The sequence below is a fragment of the Myotis daubentonii genome, chromosome 10 (assembly GCF_963259705.1).
Source record: "Myotis daubentonii chromosome 10, mMyoDau2.1, whole genome shotgun sequence".
In the NCBI taxonomy this organism is placed as follows: domain Eukaryota; kingdom Metazoa; phylum Chordata; class Mammalia; order Chiroptera; family Vespertilionidae; genus Myotis; species Myotis daubentonii.
Genome location: NC_081849.1, coordinates 6,218,149 through 6,234,107, shown reverse-complemented (window position 1 = coordinate 6,234,107; position 15,959 = coordinate 6,218,149). Strand labels below are relative to the sequence as shown.

General features: G+C 39.4%; 1 protein-coding gene across 21 annotated transcripts in view; it reads right to left on the bottom strand.

The window, feature by feature from the left end:
- Window positions 1–15,959, bottom strand: part of KMT2C (lysine methyltransferase 2C) — a 269,634-nt gene that overhangs the window by 115,978 nt on the left and 137,697 nt on the right. For 20 of the 21 annotated variants that reach the window (XM_059711413.1, XM_059711394.1, XM_059711398.1 and 17 more), the window contains 2 exons: window positions 8,747–8,918; window positions 6,833–6,947 (listed from right to left, as the gene is read on the bottom strand). The exons of the other annotated variant lie outside the window; for it this stretch is intronic. In XM_059711413.1, coding sequence (XP_059567396.1) covers window positions 6,833–6,947; window positions 8,747–8,918 — 287 coding nt within the window. The remainder of the gene's footprint in view (window positions 1–6,832; window positions 6,948–8,746; window positions 8,919–15,959) is intronic. 21 annotated transcript variants of the gene reach the window in all.

Here is a 15,959-nt window from a genome sequence, read left to right as displayed (position 1 = left end):
CATTAATTCCTGACCCATCTGCTGACATGGCAAACCTAGTGCCTCTTCTCCACTACAGGCTCCTGAGCTAGAGGAGATGGCTGATTCCAGGGCTGGGGCATGAGAAGTGTAAGATGAACTTGAACATCTTGTTAGCCAAAATGTTAAGGAGCTGCTCACAAGGACATGGGACCCAGCTTTAAGAGGCTGCCAAAGGGAAATATGGGACAATCGGAGCACAAAACAAATTAGCTACAGTAATTAATTAAAGCATTATTTTACAAACAAAGGGTAAAAACTGCATCAGGCAATGGGTCCTAAAATCTTGGTGGAAATTTTGATGAGGAGCAGGGTATTCACATGATCTTAAGAGTGTCTCCTCACAAGGCTTTACTCATACACGGGAGAAAAGAAAATGGGAGAAATCTGCTGGCAGCTTGACCGGATTATCATGAGGAGACATGAGCGTGAGGTGCACAGGCTGTGACACCCGAGAAGGGCACTCATCACCTTTGCAGTATTTGGGCCAAGAATGCCTAACTCTGCATAATCATGAGGAAATACAAAGACAAAATGAAGAAGGTTCTATTTGGGAAAAACAAACAGGTATGTGGGAGAAAACTATTCTTCAAAAATGTCAATCTAAAAACACAAAGAAGAGCTTGGGAAATTTTCCAGATTAAAGGAATCAAAAGAGACACAACAACTAAATGGGATACCTAACCCAGACTAGATCTTGGACCCTGCTTGGGAAGGGAGAAAATGTTATGTGGGACCTTAGATTAAGTGACAAATTGAAACATGGATGGTAGATTGGATGAAAATACTACACTGATGTAAACATATGAAGTAGGGAACAGTGTTGATTATGTAAGAATATCCCTATTATTAGGAAATACACACTTAAGTATTTAGGGGTAAAGGAAACACAGTATACGTAACTTACCCTCAAATGGTTCAGGCAAAAAAAAATATTGGGGGAGGAGTGTTGGTAAGAAGGGAGAAGAGAGTAGAGAGAAAGGGCAAAGATGATGACGCTGAAACCCCCACCATAGGTGAATCTAGATAAATGACATATGGTTATTTTTATTTTTCAAACTTTTAAAGTTTGAAATTATTTTCAAATAAAATTTTTTTTAAATGTATAATATACCAACACGCAAGCATTCTTGAAAGAGAAACAGGGAAAAGAAACCTACCTGACATGTGACTGGTCTACAGCAAAGTTCCTGACAAGATCACCCACACTCCAGCCAGCAGCCTCACTGCCCTGAAGGCCTGTGAAGGCCCCAGTGTCTCCATCTCCGACGCAGTGTGGGCAGGGACCAGGCCCCCAAATGTTAAATTCTGACTAAAGATCATGGAGATGCATGGAAGAATTTAACAGGAGAGGATCATTCTTCAGACTGCTCAGAGGATAAGCCTTCCTACTACAAAAAGCTCCATGCAGATTCCATGGGTGCCTGGATACTCATTTTAGGCATTACGCTGGCCACTTTATAGGCACATCTCCCTAAACCCAACACCCCTGTGAGCTAAGTCCTATTAACATTCTCTACATGAGGAAAACTGGCTCAGGAAAGTTGAATAATTGTCCATGATCTTGCATTTAGTAACCAGAAAAGCTGATATTTGACACCATAACCTAACCTTTTATCCACATTATAATAACTCCATAGAACAGATTTTTTTTATAAAACACAACTATCCAATCCGATTCCCAGCACGGTTATATTCTGTCACTGAGAAAAAGGCCAGCAGAATACGACAGAGAGCGAATTAGTAAGAGAAGGACAAAGCGAATTCTGAGAACAACCTTGGGAAATAAACCTGAAATTCTGAAGACATTTTCCAAGATAATGAAAACCATGACAAAGAAGATAATGAAGTAAGAGCAGGAAACAAAAATTATCTAGATGTTACTAAATAGTATTAAAGAGAATATTAAAAAGGTAGTTTTTTTTTTAAGGCAAAGTTAGTCACACTTCTCTAGACCTGGAGACTGAAAGCTACACTAATTAGTGTAGAACCACAGATGCATCCTGGAAGCAAATACAAAGAAATGAGAACAACAAAAAGATCCTAACTCTTTTAAGCACACACACAAAAAAGGATTATAGCTAGGTAACTTTAAAAAAAGAGATGAAAAAATAAAAATTTTTCTTCTGTGATAAGCTGAAAAAACTCTTGGGGGGGGGGGGGAGATAGTTTCCAAAGTATAAAAAAGAAAAAGATGTAACACAAAATTATACCAAACCAAATTCAAATTCTTGTGGTAGTCTTAAGACAGGGGTGGGCAAACTTTTTGACTCGAGGGCCACAATGGGTTCTTAAACTGGACTGGAGGGCCGGAACAAAAGCATGGATGGAGTGTTTGTGTGAACTAATATAAATTCAAAGTAAACATCATTACATAAAAGGGTACGGTCTTTTTTTTTTTTTTTTAGTTTTATTCATTTCAAACATCCGGCCGGGGGGCCGTAGTTTGCCCAAGGCTGTCTTAAGACAACAGTATTCTTTCAGATACAGTATTTCAAAAAATTTACAATTCTTCTTTTAGAGAACAACAAGGATGACAAAAGATTAAAGGTGAAATGAGACTGCAATTTATAGATATACACACACACACACACACACACACACACATATATTTATTTCATTTATTTTTTTGCAAAGAAAAGGTGACAAAGTTTATATTAGTCTGAGTTAACTTAACCAAGATAAAAAGAGAGAAAAAGAAAGAATTCTCATTCAATGGGAAGTGAGATTAGAAAAAAAATACTTTCAACATTGTAATTTAACATTCATAAAATAAGATTCTGAATTGCAAATCATTGCAGGAAATAGAACTAGTTTGTCTTAAAATAGTCAAGCATCTCAATCACAACCATTAATCTCAAAGAGTTAGCTCTATTAAACCTTTCAGAAGAAACATTTAAAATTACAACAAAGGGTCCAAAATAAAAAAAGATGTGAAAAGATCATTCAATTGGTAAACTAAAACCCCCTGTGGCCATATTGTCAAGCAAAGTATCTGGTGAAAAATACAAGTGTTACACGGGCAGTTTTACATTGAGAAAAGGCATAATATATGTATCAACAATGGCCTGACCTACTTGCTCAATAACAGCCACAAAATAAGTTTCTTAAAAAAAAAAAAAAGTAAAATACAAGGAGAAATTGATATGAAAAAGCATAGAAGTCAATTTTATATACATCCTTATATGCTGTTGAATCAGCTAACCAAAAAATAAGGACTGAAATGAAATTAAAAACAAATATTACACCTTAAAAAGTCACTATTTCAAGTATCAAAATATTTGCCAAAAAAAGCACACTGGTTAAACTATCTGATTAAATACAATTAGGGCAGAAATGAACATGCTTAAAGCACACCCTAAAAATAAATCAGGTCAAATGCATATACATACAGATAAGCTTAAAATTATAACGACTTTGGGGACAGCTAAAACTATAACTCGAGGTAAATTTATAGTTACATATCCTCTTCCTTTGAAAAAGCGAAGAAAACAAATTACGATTCAGCTTCCTAGTTCGGAGAAAGAAGGCGGCAGGCAGGGGCGCGGCGGCGAAGACAAGGGCGAACGTACGCGTCTGTCCGACAGCCGGTTCTCTTCCGACGGCAATCCAGCCGGAGAGCCACCCACACCACCGCGTCCAGCAGACGCCGGGACGGAATCGCCGACGGGCGGCCGCGGCCCCTCCCTCCCAGGCGGGCACCGGAGGGCAGTTAAATGGAGACGACCCCTCCCTCCCTCCAGTGCCCACCCACGGAACTCCCCCCCGCCGCCCACGCCAGAGAACCAGGTGAGCTGCGGCCAGGTCCAGGCGCCGATCCTCACCTGGCCCGGGGTGCGGCGCAGGTGCTGGGCTCGCTCTGCGCCTCCCCCCCGCGCGCTCTCCCGCACTCCATCCCGGGATTCTCCCGGCGGGCTCGTCCCCCTAGACAGGACCCCGCCCCCCGAGGACAAAAGACCCCTCCCTACCCCCCGGGCCAGCGCCTCGCTCCCTCCCTCAGGCCTCCACACCTTTCCATCTCCGGAAGGCGCCTCCGCCTGGAAGCCTCCCCGGCCCTGGGCTCCAGGGCCCACCTCGGCCACCCAGCCACCCCACTGGCGGAAAGGAAACACGTACACACGCCGACTGGGAGGGCAAATATAAGGGCCAGGACAGGGGTCCAGAAACGCATTTCTGAGTCAACGGGACAAGAATGGGAGGCTGCAGGGGGACCACAAATGCACTCTTGGAGGGCTATGTGTTTTCTGAGAACTTCAAGTTTTTCAGGGAAATGCTACCCTAAAATAATTAATAAAATGTTAACTGGCCTCAAGGTGCTGCAGTGCAGGTCTCCATACCGTCATTGAGCACTTGTGCTTATCACTGTTAGTCCCAAGTGCTGTCAGACAGAAAGAGGCAAGATCTGACCTAGTGAGATCGCGGTACAAAGGAGGAGATGCTTGGCGGACACAGGTACCTGCACCGCAGCCCTCAGCTGAAGATCCACAGAATAGCAGAGGGTTCTATCTCCATTCACAGCTCGTGGCAATAGCTGCACCCGCAAACAGCACGCCAGTAACTCACAATGAGGAACGGCTGGTCCATATTTTAGCGACCACTAGATCGGTACCCACCATGGTGCACCTGTGAACAAAGCTGCTCAGAGCTACCCAGTGACATAGATTACATCTAAAGCTCAAGGGCTGCCTGCTGGCCTTCTGAGGTCTCATTTCTCTGAACCAGGAAACACGGTCATCACATATCAATACTGTTTTTATAGAAATACCTGTACAAAGGCATTCTCAGTACCAAGATCACTAAAGCCAAAGAAACCTAATGTGCGGAACTGGACCTGAGATAGTGTCTGTCTACTAAACTGAGACTTGGCTGTTTTGTTTCAATGCAAAACTATTTGTTAGATTAAATGAATATTTACTCTATAAATTCTATTTAGTTTTATTTTTAAAGTCATTGTAATTACTGTAGATAAAAGAAGTTGATTCCTAGCTTCGTGTCTGTCCTATAAAATTAAGATTATAATTTTTAAAACCCTCAGCATGAGGGGAGTGCAGACACTCGAGTCTCCAGGTTTTTACCATCTACATCCAAGTACAACATGAAAATGAGACTCAGCAATATTTCTTAATAATTCTACAGAGCAAAGCCCTGCTACTCAGCCCAGGGAGATGGATAATGTACAGGATGAAACATTACACTGACATTAAGGAGACCTGAGTTCTAAACTTGAACAAGTGAGGCTCTCACCGGCTCATAATCTAGAATTTGTTAAACTATACAGATTTCAAAAGAAGCATGTGAACTACTTTTATGATTGATTCAGCCTAGAGAACATTCAAAGAAAGGTCACAGTAAATGTCTTTGTAAATATCTCCTAAACAGGAAAAAAAAAAAAAAAGTAGTCAGTTGAGAATTAAAGGTGGGCACACAGTGCAATATACAGGTCTTATAGAAAAATGTACACTTGAAACCTATATGATCCTATTAAGCAATGTCACCCCAGTAAATTTTAAAAATTAATAAAAATAAAGGAGTTGTTCTTACCTTCTACTTTAAATATTTTAATATTTTGTGCTTCCATGGACAAATAATGTGTTTACCTGATACTATACTAACTCCCCCCATAAGGAGAGTTGTCAGCCAACGTATATGGTTTATGGAGGCAGAACCTCAGGAAGCTTAAAGAGATCAGCATGGAACACTCAGGGTCATAAACATGCAAATACCAAAATAGATGGAAGAACAGAGAGTCACTGACTCAAAGAATATCCAGAAAGAATTAAAAATAACTGCAGAAAGACAGATTGTGTTAACTTGGAAATGATTTAGTAATGTGATATGTACGATCAATAATGATATGTACTATGTAATATCAAGCATAACATCTTAACTGATGGAAAAAATGTCTATAGATCTTGTCTCTTAAAATCCAAGACAAACTTTAAACACCTAAAAAAATTAATATCTAAGTCAATCATCACTTACTAAAACCACCACGGGGGAGGCACAATATGCATATACTTATGCATATATAATGATTCCAAATAGTCGATGCAAGTGTTACAAACATACATACATAAAATCACTGTAAAACCACCTAGAAACTTCCCTATGGAAATTCAATGTATTTTATCTCTGGATTTTAAATTTTAAAAATATATATCCATTTCAGTATCCTCATATGGTGATACTATCTATTTCAGACTTTCTGGGAGGATTAAAGATAAATCATTTACAAAAAATTTTAAGCCATAAATACTTATGCGTGTTAATAGATTCAGCAGCATTTTGTAACAGCCTGAAATTGTAAACAACCCCAATGTTCACCAACAAGCAATTCAATAAACAAATCGTGGTATCTCCACTACTTGGCAACTATATGGGCGAATCTCAAAATAATTATACTGAGTTTAAAAGCCAGAACAAAAAGGAGGTTATATACCACATAATGTTCTTTATATAAAACTCTGGAAAATGCAAACTAATGTACGGTGAAAGAAAGAAGCTTGCCTGGAAGATAAGGGTGGTGATTGGTGAATAGCTGGAGGGACTCACAGAGGCACCAGGAAACTTTTAAGGGGGATGAATATGTTCATTATCTTGAAGGTGATAATGGTTTCATAAGGGTATATATGTGTCAAATTAGAGACTTTAAATATGTACAGTTTATTGTATATCAATTATGCATCAATAGAGCTGTTTATTTTAAAGTTGATGGCAGTGTATATAAATTTGTGTAAGTATCCGGTTTGTCTGCTCTATATATTTAAAAAACATACAGATGCTGATATTTTTCTTAAAAAAATAAACAACTTACTTTGCATTTCCAGCCATTGGTTGGTACTGATTTCATAACTGGTTGAAGACAAAAAGTATGATACCCTTTGTCACACGTATCACACACTAGCATCTTGCTATCTTCTCCCGATTGTCTAAAAAATAAGATAGCATTAATGATGCCTGACCTTTAAACTTATGTTTGTAACATAAGTAATCATCTAAAGAATCAACTCTGGGATTGCCCAGCTCATAAACACCTCAATGTCTGTTTTGTCCATGTGCAGATAATGACAAAGGCAACCCCTAGATGTGACAGCATTCGTCCCAAGCTCCCTACAGGCTTTTCCTACTGAAAGCTCACCTAGGGTGCACCTGCTTTAGTCATTTGGGGATTCCACAGAGAAGGAGGGGTTAAGGCAGGATGACTGACTCTGATCTTTAAGTATCACATACTATCCTCTCTTGGGAAGGAACTATAACTAATAGTTGATGCTGAAGGAACACCCTTCAGAACAGTGAACTGGGAAGACACAGTCATAATAAAAGGAGGATCAAATTTGGCATCAGACCTATCTTTACATTCAGCTGCTGTTTTTCTAGCTATGCGACTCCTGAATAACTTAGACTTGAGTTCTCTTGGTTTCAGGTATAAAATATGAATAATTACCAAAGGTTACTCTGAGAATTAAATATAATTCTGGTTGAAGAGCTTAGAATACTCATTAAGCAATATGTACTAAATAAATAGGTATAAGAATTACAATCTTATAATTATTAAAAACTATACTAAAAATAAATATCTGCCTTGATTCTTGGCTAGTAATCACTCTCAGATACTAAGAATTTAACTCAAGAGGAGGGGAAAGAAAACCTGGGGAATGCAAGAAGAGCGGAGAGAGGAAATGCTGAATTAATCCTGGGGATAAATAGAAGTAAAACGGAAGATGGGTTAGTTGGTCTTCAGTTATTTCTTATTTAGCTTAACAAATTCTACATATAAAATTGCATATTTTATCTCTTCAGCTACATGGAAAGATCCCATAGGAAAAGCACTCTTTCTTCAAGTTCTCATATTCCCTCCCAAGAAACCAGGCACAGATACAAGGTACCAAATAAATGTTTATTGATATTTTCTTTAATTTTTACCAAAATATATCAGCATTTGGTCCTACTTATTCCACATAATTCTGAGATACTGATGCTTTGTTAAGAAATTAAATTATGAATAAAACAGACTGGTGGGCATAATTTCTCCTAGTTAAAAAAGTCCTCAGCTTGTAAATAATTTAAAGACTGCTGTAGATGCAGGTAACATCCCCAATCTATCATGCTAATTAGTAGCATGAGGAAAATAAGTCACAGAAAAGACTGGAGAAATGACTGAAGGATGGAATAGAACAAATAGGAAAAGATCACCCCATTGCAAATGTTTAAATGCCATACAATACTCTGTTTCAGTATTGTGGTGACTAGGATCTACTGACCATAACTGTCTTTCAGAGAGATATAGATTTTTTTTAAAAAACAATGATCTTAGTTTAATTGTTCTTCCTGGAAAGGAAGATGACTCACTTTCAGCAGTTATGTTCATTTTCCTATTAAATCCCCTCCCCGGTCTCCCTCTAAAGAAGTTGCTTTAATTTTCTAGTATTTATTTTAAATTGTTAATATTACTCATTTAAAAAATTGTTGGCAAATTTAAATTAGCTTTTTAGGCAACCAGAGGAATTTAAATTATTAAAATTACTTTTGTGTAGCCTTTGTTTCAAAGTAACATAAATGTTAATACACACCTAGCATTTATTTCTTAAATTAAGACATGATGAAGGCAATGTGAATGAATATAGCTGCAGTCCGAACAACCTTTAGCACATCACACAAACCTCTCAGACCTACAAATAAGGTCTCTCACAAACTCAATACACACCTGTGAGTTGAAATTAAAACTTACTTGCAGTTCTGGCACACTTTGCACTCAGGACATTGCCAACCTGCACGTTTTAATGGAGTAACCGCTATATCCAGGCACATTCCATGATAGTGCTGACCACAAGTAGTACAAAAGAACTGATCTAACAGGTCTCCCGGGCTGTCGCACACTGCACAGTTTGCATCTTCCTTTGCTATAATTAACAGTAAAACAATGAAATTGTTGTATAAGAATTTGATAATTTTCTGACTTTACAGTTTAAAAATCACTTTAAGGGAATTTGCATGGTAAATCTTTCAGACACTTTAAGTTATCCACATTGAAGTGATATCCAATCAGAATATGGTCTCCATAGAAACAATGCAATATATTTAATCTAAATGTAATCACATTCAGTTTAATCATCTGGTTTTGCAATTTGTGCCTATATGTACTTGAGACCAAGCAGTTCTGATGTAGTCTTATATCCCTAGTACCAGTGACAATGCTGGGTGCCTACTTAATGCTTCATATATGCTGCTGGAAGAACCAAACCAGTAAAGTATCAACTGAGACATTGGTAGTGTAAAAAAACAACAACAACAAAACAAAAAACATTTTATTTGGATGTTAAATATGTTCTGAAATTAACAAAATAATAGACAAAAAAATTAAGAAATGTTAATATCCATTAGATTAAGATGCATCTTAAGCATAAACAGACTAATTTTTATTTAAATAAAGTAAGTTTTTTTAATGCTGAAAAATATTGTATGAGGGAGAACATTATAGATGGAAGCTACACATTCATACCCAAATACAATACTTCATTCACTATTTCAATATTCATCTACATTAATGGCAAGCTGTTTTAAAAAGCATTAAATTCTATATAATTATGGACATCATCTATCTCCTAAATGTGGATCAAAAGAAATGTCGCTTTTTAGCAGTTCTTTTACCACTAAAACAAAAAAATAACTAATAAACTGCCTTGCCAAGTACATAGTTAAACTCATTCACATTACAAAATAAGGAAATAATGTTTTCTAAAATCATACCAATTTGATAGATAGATATAGATATATCCTTCATAATAAAAACCTAATATGCTGTGTCCAACAGTTGATTCGACCAGTTGCTATGACATGCACTGACCACCAGGGGGCAGTTGCTCCAATTGGTAGGTTAACTTGCTGCTGGGGTCCAGCCTATCAGAACTGGGCCAGATGGGCTGGACACGCCCTGGAGCCCTCCTAAGGTCTCTCCCTACCTTACACTCAGTGAGGTTCCTCGGCCTGGCCTGTGTCCTCTTGCAATCCGGGACCCCTCAGGGGATATCAGAAAGCCAGTTTCAGCCCAATCCCTGCAGGCCAGGCTGAGAAACCCCACCGGTGCACGAATCTGTGCACCGGGCCCCTCCCTCCCCACACAATTATGCCTATATCGAGCACTTAGGGCCTCAACTAAATGGTCTGATTAGCTGATTACCTAGGATTGTTTTAAATAGTATATATAAATTATTTTCTTTTTTGTATTTTGAAGGTTTCATCAGTCCTCTCTGACTATAAGCCCTTTCTACCTTCTTTTTTTCCCAGTCGAGCATCTTGAAACTATGTAATAATCTATTCTATTTCCTTATACCAGTCAGCAAACTGGTTTTGTAGGCCATAGAAGTCTCTGGTGTAGAAACTTTTTGTTTTTATTTTAGAGTCCTTTTAAAATGGTAAAAAGCCATTTGTAGCCTGAGGGCAGCACACAAATGGGCCCTGGGACTGAGATGTACCTGGCCCCCAAGCTGGACCCCCTGGTGGCTCCACGCCCTCCATTCATCTGAAGCTACTTTAATGAGGCTACCAATGACCTGTGAGCTCCCAGGGTCACTTTTTGGACCTTACCTTATTTGCACTTTGCAGCATTTATATTACTAACTAAGTCCCACCCTGAAGTAAGATTTCTCTTCCCTTGGCTTCTAGGATGGCCTCCTTCTCCGGTTTCTCCGTAAGGTCCCCATGCCGCCACCTCTTCCTCCTGGGTTGGCTTTTGTGCCTCTCTCCCTCTAAATGGTAGGGTTGCATCCTGTTCTTTCTTTTCTAATTCCCCATGCCTTCTCTTTGTGATCACATCAACTCCCACAATTCCAATTCCCCAATGGATATTGCCAGCCCCAAACTTCTTTCTAAACCCCAACACACTATTTGCAAGTCTTCCTGAACCTCAATAGCCAGATGTTCTAAAAATATACACTCAATGCCTCTAAAATAAAACATTTTTAAAATCTAACCCCCTCCCCCTCTTCTCTCAACCAGCATTAGTATCACTGTTGACCCTTTATCTCTTTCCTGACCCAACACAGCCACTGGACACCAACTCTTGTTGAGCCAACTTTCCCTGTCCCTGTCCTTCCATTTGTACAGCTGGGTCCTTGCACTCCCTGCTGTGGTCAGTGCAATGCGTTCTGAATGGAATCCCTGCATATGGTTCTGATCTGCTCCCTAAATAATCTAACTATGCATCTAACTGGTTATGCCCTGCTGAAACTAAAACTGCACCAGTACTTCCTTTTTCACCTAAAAGTGAAAAAATAAAAACTTTCTAGTATGAGGCAAAAAAGAAAAACACAAAACAAAAACCATTTCCTCCCCTTTCCAACTGACTCTCAGGACCATTCACCAATTCCTAATCGGGTCAAGCAGTTTGCTGCGCACATAACATACGCTGTTGCTCAGCGCCGTGTACTTGGACACCTTCTATTCCAGGGGTGAGCAAACTTTTTGACTCGAGGGCCACAATGGGTTCTTAAACTGGACCGGAGCCGGAACAAAAGCATGGATGGAGTGTTTGTGTGAACTAATATAAATTCAAAGTAAACATCATTACATAAAAGGGTACGGTCTTTTTTTTTTTTAGTTTTATTCATTTCAAACGGGCCGGATCCGCCCGCGGGCCGTAGTTTGCCCACGGCTGTTCTATTCCCTCTGCATGAAATGTGGTTCCCTTGTTGTGCCCCAAGCCCATCCCAAAGAGACCTTCCAAACTCTGCTCACTGTCCCCAAATATGAAATATTACCACTCCTAAGCAACTATGTGCATAGTTGTTGAATATTCTTTTCTCCATATGCTTAGAAGAAACTGCTCTATAAGTAATTATAACACAATACTGTGCTCCCTTGAAGGGCAGGGACCTTGTCTTTTAGACTTTGCATCCTCAACTTCCTAGCACAAATAAAGTCTTATTAAATATATAGTTTAAGTAAACAACTTGCTTCTAAAGTCACTTTTAAAAGAATCTTTGATTGATAGGCATTAATTTAAAAATGGAAATGTTATAAATTAGTTCATTTTTTGTAAGGGTGAATTGTTTTTTCTTAATACTGAAATGGAGTGCCAATATTTACTCATTCAAGCTATGGACATTTAAAAACTAGTCTTAGATCTATTTGCTACCATCAGAACATACAGAAATTGGGGCAAGTACTGGACTCTGATGATCAGATACTCAATCCATCTTTCTATTGTAATTTGCCAGGAATACTGCCCAAGGTCCTTCCGTGGAACTTCCTAGAGTCTGACTCTGACACTTCCACTTACCATTGCAGCCACCAGCCAATGTGGCTACAAAGCAAATGAAATTCAACCAGTCCAAATTGAGATGAGCTGCACATATAAAACACACCCTGGATTCCAAAAATATATTAGGGGGCAATGTGTAATATCTCAAATATTTTTTATTGATTACATGTTGAAATATTACTACTTTGTATATACTGGTTAACATGACTACTAGAAAAACGACAATTACTTCTGTTGCTCACATGATATTTCTGTTACACAGTGAGCGCTATTTTATATAGCAAAGCCCATTTGGCACCTAGATACATTGTGTCACTATGGCAGAGATAACTTCTTCATTCTATTATAGATTCCAGCAGTTCCTTAATGACAATGCTGTCATATTATTTGACTAGTGTGGTTCATTAGTAGTAAATTAAACTAAGAAAACATCCACAGGATACACTGGGTCCAGAAACATTTACTTTATGACATATAAAAATAATAACAGCAAAAAAGTGCTACATAAAGAAATAGAGTTCATTCCAACCACTGCCCAATCCGGGAGAAGATACATGCAGAAACCCTAGCACTGCCTATTACAGATCATGCATAAGAAGATGATATTACTGGACAGCTTAAGCGTCTTGTCTCAGGTAAGTATATGTACACAGACATACATATGTGTCTGCACACTCCAGAGACATTAAGTTTGAAGCAATAATCCAATAACTATTGAGATTTTTCTTTAAGCAGCTAGAAAGCAGAAGAGATTGGGTGTAAGACTAAAGTTAATTTGAGAGGACAAGAGTGAAGTCCAGGTCAGTGTGGCTCCAACAGCCACGCTCTTCACTCCTCCTCAACACAGACTCCCAGTGGGAGGGCAAAGAAGGCGGAGAACATCTGAGCATGTACAAAAGCAGAAAGCGCCAGCACAGGCATGGAATGAGGAAGGTAAATGACGGGGGGGGGGGGGGGGGGGGGGGGGGACAGGAAGAGCGGGAGAAGCAGAAAATAAACTTCGGACAAGGTCACTGCCTAAGTGACAGCTGTGACAAGAAAAGAGATGGAGGAAAAGGCAAAAACAATGAGCTCAAAGTAGAAGGGAGCTTACCATGGATCCTTCACCTTGGTCAAGTTGGGAGGTGAGACTATACTGCTTACCAGTGTCTAGAAGCACGTAAGAATAAATGTGCTGGTGTAAATAAAGAGTGAGAAATGTCAAAGTGATGTCAGATAGCATCAGTTTAAGAAGGACATGGCTTCTGCTGGCACGACAGCACCGACCATCGACGCCGTCACTGCTGGCAGAACACTGTGCCAGGTGGCTGGCCTACCATGGGGCGTCTCTAGAAAGAAAACGTACATCGTGGATGCTGCCCAGAGAGGCTGGCCCTTATGGTAGGTGGGCAGGTAGGTAAGAAAGAAGGGTCAGGGGACTGACAGAATGTAGGATAACAGCAAAGCAGTAGGACTTTGTGTCCAGAAAGACAAGCACTACCAAGAAATGAAGTCTGGAGTTAAAAGCTTAACAGAAGTAAAGGAGTGAAAAGCTGAGTGGTGGCAATAGATACACTGGAGAGGGGAGACAAGAGAGAGAGAGAGAGAGAGAGAGAGAGAGAGAGAGAGAGAGAGAGAGAGAGAGAGAGAGAGAGGGGCAGGCATTCCCACGTTTAAATCCTGCAAAGGGTCACACTGCAGACAGAATCACATCACACCCTGCCCTGTGTGACCCAGCCTGTGTTCATCAGGGTGTTGCCTTTACTATCCACCTAGAAGACACTATGGTACAGGCACACTGACAGCGACTGTCCACAGCTGTGCCAAGCTCTTTCCTCAGGCCTGTGCAGTGTTGCTCCACCTGCCTGAATGCTCTCCCCACTGCTCCTGCATGGCTGGCTTCCTGCATTCAGCTCTCCCTAGGAGGCAGCACACTCCTCAGGAAGCACGCTGGCCGTGTCTCCACGACAAGCATTCGGTGGGAAATTTCCAGACAAGGTCCATGTACATCAGGACAACAATGCTGGAGGTATGGCCAGCATCCATCCATGACACAGAGCACCCTGCAACTGCTTTCTACTCAAAGTCCTGGCCTTGCTCGCTGACCCTGTCTTTGTTGGGATTTCTTTCTAATGGTGTCCGTGTCTCTGTTAGATTTGTCAACTTCCATAAAAAATGTCAATCTTTCTCCTAACTCAGCTAACTATCACTCTAACATATTGCTCTACACTTAGCCATCAGTATTCAATGTATACATATAACTTGAGCCTTAGATAAGAACTAAAATCACTACCTTCCTGAAAAGTAATTAATATAGACAAGGTCCGACGCCACATGATATTCACTGACTTGTGTCTTTTCACTTATCCCCCATTTTTGAGACATAAAAGTTATGTACTTTGTGCTATGACACACAATTACAACAACTAGAAAGATTTTATGAAGACTAATGCATGGTCTTGTATATTATAGAAATACATTATATCTCCAATATTCTCTATATTCTTGGGTTAAGACGGATGGTCAGGAAGTTATGTATTTAGACTGCATTTTGCAAAATCCCCAAGAAATTGCATTTCCTCGGTTGGGCTTTGATTTTATACCACTAGCTTATTTTGAGGTCTGTTATAAAAAATTGCCCTGTGGGATTTGCTTCTTACACTACAAGGCAGCTACTTGGAGATAGTTTTAACACTGTAGCATGTAGTGTACATACAGTCTCAGTATCAAGTGAATTCTTGTCATATTGCTATGAACCAGGTAACTCTTCGTGTTGATTGCTGGAAAGCTCTGGAGCCACATTTGTAGTTTAGGCTGAGAAGTGTGCGTTTAACTTGGGTACTGGCCTCACCATTACCTTCGTGTTTATCCTACCTGTATTTTACAATGGCCAAATTCCCTTGCTTATTTTTAGTTTTGTTTTATCCTACCGTTCATGTATTTTTATGAGTCTACATAAATCTATTTGGGAACAAGAAACAGTACCAATAATCTCAGAATATCTTTTGGTTTTATGTTGCCGGCATGAACCTTTCATTCTAGGGATGAAAAAATGATGGCAAATCATCTCACCTCAGTTCTGACACGTCATTACTTTACAAAACAATTTATGATCTCTCACACATAAATGAGGTCTACGCTGTTAGAACACAGTCTGCAGCACGGAGCAGGACAGCCATTAGGCAACAAAACACCTAACATTGGAAACACAGTCACAGAAAAGTTTGCACACTGTTTACTGAGCTCTAAAGCATGACTAAGCACAAAAGGCTGAGTAAAATTCAGATTCATAAATACATACACATTGTTTTGTTCCACTGGCAAAGTGTAACGAACTACCCAGAATGCAATCAACTCTAATTTAAACTAGCATCGTAGCTTGTGCACCTGGTGAAGTGATTCACTGCATGAGGTCTTAAAATAACAACACCCGGGAGAGTGGCTATGCATGAATGTTCTTTTTCTCCCAGATTTTAGTGTATAATCCAAAACAGTCTTAAAACTTTAAATCCCTCCCCAGCCTAAATACAATTGACATTAGGTTTTGCCTTACCTATAATTTACACCTGTATGGTGATTATACATGTAGACACAAAATAATTTTAACTGAATATAAAATTATGGTACTAAATAAAGATAAAAAATAATGATTATGAAATCTAACTGTACTTGAGAACTTCAGTTTATGCCTCATAAATATAAG